This window comes from Pseudopodoces humilis, chromosome 1, assembly GCF_049639895.1.
Source record: "Pseudopodoces humilis isolate 2021_Gansu_Grassland_sample_001 chromosome 1, ASM4963989v1, whole genome shotgun sequence".
Lineage (NCBI taxonomy): Eukaryota > Metazoa > Chordata > Aves > Passeriformes > Paridae > Pseudopodoces > Pseudopodoces humilis.
The window spans coordinates 91,514,345-91,519,452 of NC_142200.1; the positions used below are offsets into that span (position 1 = coordinate 91,514,345).

General features: G+C 53.8%; 1 protein-coding gene across 2 annotated transcripts; it reads left to right on the forward strand.

The window, feature by feature from the left end:
• The first annotated feature begins 401 nt into the window (after positions 1 to 401).
• On the forward strand, positions 402 to 3,726 carry ID4 (inhibitor of DNA binding 4). Of its 2 annotated transcripts, none has more exons than XM_005525253.2 (3): positions 402 to 1,083; positions 1,746 to 1,804; positions 2,244 to 3,726. In XM_005525253.2, the coding sequence occupies exons 1-2, from the start codon at positions 678 to 680 to the stop codon at positions 1,757 to 1,759; spliced, it is 420 nt and encodes a 139-aa protein (XP_005525310.1). In that variant the 5' UTR covers positions 402 to 677; the 3' UTR covers positions 1,760 to 1,804; positions 2,244 to 3,726. The 2 variants fall into 2 exon arrangements, with proteins under 2 accessions (XP_005525310.1, XP_005525309.1); XM_005525252.3 differs by having other exon boundaries at positions 402 to 1,076.
• Positions 3,727 to 5,108: the final 1,382 nt, after the last annotated feature.

Sequence of the window (5,108 nt, forward strand, 5' to 3'; positions counted from 1 at the left end):
GTCCGGGTCGGGCGCCGGTCGCGCGGGGCTGCGCTCCGGACCGCGGGGACGGCGCCGGGAGCCGCTGGGCGGCGGGTCCCGCCCGCATTCCCGCAGTCCTTCCTCCCCGGGACCGCCTCCTCCTCCTCCTCCTCCGCCACCTCCTCCTCCCCGGGGGGGTCAGCGCGAGCCGCCCGCCCCCCCAGCAGCGCCGCCGCCATTGGCCGCCGCCGCGCTCCGGGGGGGGCCCGGCGCGCTCTGATTGGCTGCGGCGCGGCCCCGCGGCGCCCCCCCGCTCCCGCGCCGCGCTCGCCTGGCCCCGCCGCGGCGGCGCCCCCGCCTCCCCCCGGCGCCGCCCGCCCCGCCCGCGCCCCGCGCTATATAGAGGGCGGCGCGGCCAGCGGCGGCGGCAGAGGCGGTCGTGCTCGTGGCTGGGCGGCTGCGGGGCACGAGCTCTGCATTTTAAGGAAAAAAATTGGCTTTTTCGGACCGAGGAGTTTCGCGGTGCCGCTGCTGTTGCGCGGCTCTGCGAGCGCCTCTCGCCACATCCCCGAGGCGGCCGCCGTTAACGCCATCGAGGCGCTGCGGCCGCGCCCCGCTCCCGTTGCGGGCGGTGCGTGCTCGGCTTCCCGAGGTCGCAGCGGCGGCAGCAGGCGGCGGCGGTGGAGAGGGAGGTTTCCCTCCCTCCTTGCGGCACCATGAAAGCCGTGAGCCCCGTCCGGCACCCTGGTCGCAAGGCGCAGCCCGGCGTGGCGGGCGGCGGCGGGGGGCACCCGGCCCTGCGGTGCCTGGCCGAGCACAGCGGCTGCAAGGGGGGCCCGCCGTCGGGCGAGGAGCCGGCGGCGCTGTGCCTGCAGTGCGATATGAATGACTGTTACAGCCGGCTGAGGAAGCTGGTGCCCACCATCCCACCCAACAAGAGGGTCAGCAAAGTGGAGATCCTGCAGCACGTCATCGACTATATCCTCGACCTGCAGCTGGCTCTGGAGACGCACCCCGCGCTACTCCGGCAGCAGCCGCCGCCGCCCGCTCTGCACCCAGGCAGCTGTCCCGCGGGCACCCCCAGGACCCCGCTGACTGCCCTTAACACTGACCCGGTAAGAGGTGCGTGGCACACGAGCGCGGGGAACGGGACGTGGAGCAGAGCGGCGTGGCGCGGTGGTCAGCGCCGGCCGCCGTGGGAGCGCCCCGGTGATGTTCTGTCGTTCTCGACCCCGTGGCTCTGTCGGGAAGCCCTAGCTCCCGAAGGGGACGGGGCGGACGGGCGCAGGAACGCCCCGGCGGTGCGCGGTGGGTGCCCACATCCCCTCGGTGCGGGCAGGCAGCCGCACGGTGTGTGCCGTGTAATTACAGCTCTCGAGGGAGTACCTGTAGCCGGCGTGTTTGCACACACGGGAGCAGGCGCGCTGTTCCTGCGCTTCCCAGTCTCTGCGCCGTGTAGCGAGTGCGAGGGGCTGTGGGGGCTGTGCACATGGAACGCAGCGTGCTTTGGAGGGGCGGGAATCGGGGAGCGATTCCCTGGTACGGGACCCCCCGGTGGCGGCGCGGGAAGCGGCGTGCCCCGGCACCCCGCGCCCCCGGGCTTGCCGCAGCGCTGCCGTGACTCCCTTGGCTCTGTCCCCCTGGGGGGTTCCCCTGAGCGCTCCCGAAGGGGGGCTATGGTAGCGCCTGGGTGCGTGGCGGAGGAGGGGATCTGGGCAGTGGCGGGGGGTTCCCGTGTCGTTTCTGCCCGGTTTTTAATTTGCCGTGTTTGGTTTGCTGCGCAGGCAGGCTCTGTTAACAAGCCGGGGGACAGCATCCTCTGCCGCTGACCGCCGCTCCCCAGGTGAGTGCCGGGCGGGCGCGGGGCCGCGGGCGGGGGGAGCGCAGCCCTCCGCGGCGCAGCGCCCGGCCTCGGCGGGGCCGCGCCGCATCCTGCGGGAAGCCTGCTGGAGGGGGACCGGAGCCTGGCGAGAAATACTTGCAGGCGGCTTTGGGGTTTTATTTTTAATTACGGGGTGGTTGTTTTATTTCCCCTAATTACGGGGTGGTTGGGGTTCCCCCCCCTCCCCCCAAACACTTCCCCCTCCCCCCGGAGCGCCTCTGGCTGCGGCGTGCAGCTGCGCATCCCTCCCTCCGCCTGGCCCAGCCTGGGAGCTGCGGTTGTTGTTTGACCTGGTTTGTTTTGGGTTGTTGATCAAGCATGTCTTGTGTTTTGTTGGTGGCGCCAGTCGGTCTGGAGCGCAGCGGTTCACACACCCCCTCTATTCATTCCTCTCCCACAGGTGTGCGGCGGCGCCGCGCCGCGCAGAGGCAACGCGGGGGGCGGGCGGCGGCGGGGGGGCCCGGCCCTGCCCCGCCGCACCGGAGGAAGGAGCCATCCAACCCCCCGAGCAGTTCCCATGCTTCACCCCGGCAGAGCCAAGCCTTTTCACCATTTTGCACGTCCGTAGCGGTCCCACCCCCCGCCCCTCCCCAGCTCCCCGTGTCCTTTTCCCCCCCCCGGCTCCGTTTCTTCTCGTCGTTCCCGGCCAGCTGTGAGCGGCGGCGTGTCCCACGGTGGCAGCGGGAAAAGTTGCGACTCTGCCCCGGGATAGAGGACCGAGCCTAACCAGACTTTAGAAACCTTGTAACTCTTAAGGGACCGAGCAGCCGAATCTTGAAGCTTTACTAATCTACCAGAGCATTTGTAGATATATTTGACATCTATTGTTTAAAATAGATGGATTTTATTGGGGCCCAGGGAACTTTCTTCTCCCTGCAGGAATGTTACATATTGTATAGACAAATGAGTGACATTTCATACTGTGTATATATAGAGATGTTCTATAAGTGTGAGAAAAGTATATGCTTTAATAGACTACTGTAATTATAAAATATTTTTAATTAAATATTTTTTTGTAAATATTATAAAGGTGTGTATGTTTTTTTTAATCTGTGGGAATATCTCTTTAGAAAACCACAGCTCGAGTATGGAGCTGCTAATGTGGAAATATCTTGAATGTTTAGGACTTTTTTTGTCCCCAAATGTCCTTTAGACTCGAAAGTTGCAGCTTTAGCTAGTGGTCCTGCATGATTGCATGAGGTGTCTTAATTGCAAATAAACTTGTTTGGAGTCCATACAACGTGTTTTCCTCAATCTAAACTTAAGATGTTTGTAAGTGTATTATACATTTTGAGACTACACTTTAGTCATGTAGGCACAGGGGTTTTTAGTGCATTCTATAAAAGTAGCAGTAAGATGTAGTGTTTTTTACTGAGACAAGGAAAACAAATTCTATTAGTTTGGTTTTTTTTGCATTACGGGGGCAATGCTTTAGATCTCTAATCAGCTATTTTTATTGTTTTTTTTAGATCTGCTCTTGAATTAGATCAAGAAATTTGTTCGGGAATTTCATTTAGCACCAAAAGGTTTTATTGCAAATTTGTGTTCCTACAGCTTATTAATTGCTTAAAAACTGAAATCCATTCTCTGCTTGCAGCCAAAGGGCAAACCATTAACAAAAACAGTTGCTGTTTTCTTCGTCCAAAGAGTATTAATAGCGAACTGCAGTAAGGCACATGGGCAAAGTCATTATGATCAGTGATGTAAATTCATCTTAAAATGAACTTACATAGACCAAAAATCGGATAACTGCGTCAAGATTATTTTTCTAGTACAAAATTACTTATATTTCACTGCAGCTATGTTACAGTTAAAATCCTGTTTAATCTCTGTGATGTGTAACTACTACATGTGAACATTAAACTAGATTTACCTGTCTTTAACCGTGATTCTTCAGCTTATTTCTTCAATCCTCTGAATTTGCACATTCCCTTCACTATCTGTATATAGCATTTGATGGGTGAATTATTTTTACGGCAGGCTCTTGTACAGTCAAGTCTTGCTGCCTGTAAGCTTGTGTCCAGGCTCAGTGAAAGATCCTCATCTTGTGTGATCAGTAGCCTGCACACTAGTGAAATGGGATTTTCAGAGTGGGAGAATTAAGTAGGATTTAATTGGGTGCTTTGTAAATAGCTAGCCAACTGTGTGTGTAACATGGTCTGTTTGACTAAAAAAGAGGATTTGTTTCAGATTATACAAGTGTCAAAAGTACTATAACCCAAGGGAGGGCTTCTATTAAGTTAAATATTTATAAGGAAATTAACTGTGGGGGTCATTAGGTATTGACTACAGTGATAGTGTCAACAAGATGAACACTTTCTTTATCAAAATAATTGCGTAGAGAGCAAATCAAAAAGTGGCTAACGCATCTGCAAACACAAGGCCTCCTGTCACTGCAAATGCTTTAAAGGCACAGGCATTTTACAGGCTGAGCTGAGACTTCAGCTGTGGGGAGTGGGTACCTGCATTGTATTCCCCCAGCTCTGCTGTTGCAATTTTAGCTAATTTAATGAGAAAAATACATATTCTTGTAAAATTAAGCCACAAACATATTATCCAGAGTGTCTCAGCTACTTTCGGGACAGTAACAATGCTATCGATAGGATTTTTACTGCACTGGGCAAATTTTTCCATTCTGTTAAAAAAGAGAGAAGCAACATTTTTTTCTTCCAAAGGATTAGTTTAAATTTACATCCATTTTCTTTGTTTATCCTATTAATATTTGTAGCCTTCTGCTTACTTCAGCTTGTACAGCTCAGATTATTTTGTATACAGTTTTTCAGTAACATTGGTTCTCAGTACACTTACTTGTTTCTATCCACTGTTGCCAAATTATAGAATTCCATTACATAGGAGAGGAAGCAAACAAAAGGTGCTGTCCTAAAATACAAAACTATCCTGTAGACTTTCTAAATATCAAAGCTGACGTGTCCTGAGAGAGCTGGTAAATTACTGAGCTGCTCTTCAAGGAAGAATGTACCAACCCCAGATTGTTTCAGGTCAGGGCAATCTCCTGTTGAGTTTAGCAGCTTAAGGATTTGAGTTTGCTTTTTGAAAAACTTGCGGTGCAGCAAGTTAGGACCTTTAGAAAATGAAGTCTTATTAAAGAGCTGTGAAAATCTTTCCTGTTATGCATAGTATTCTTCAGAAATGCAAAAGCCTGCATATAGCACTCAGAAAAGTCTTACCAGATCACAGAAGGTGCTGGTCTTTACTTATTCCTTATGCTATATAAAACTCTAAAGGAATATCTAATCGCTTGCTT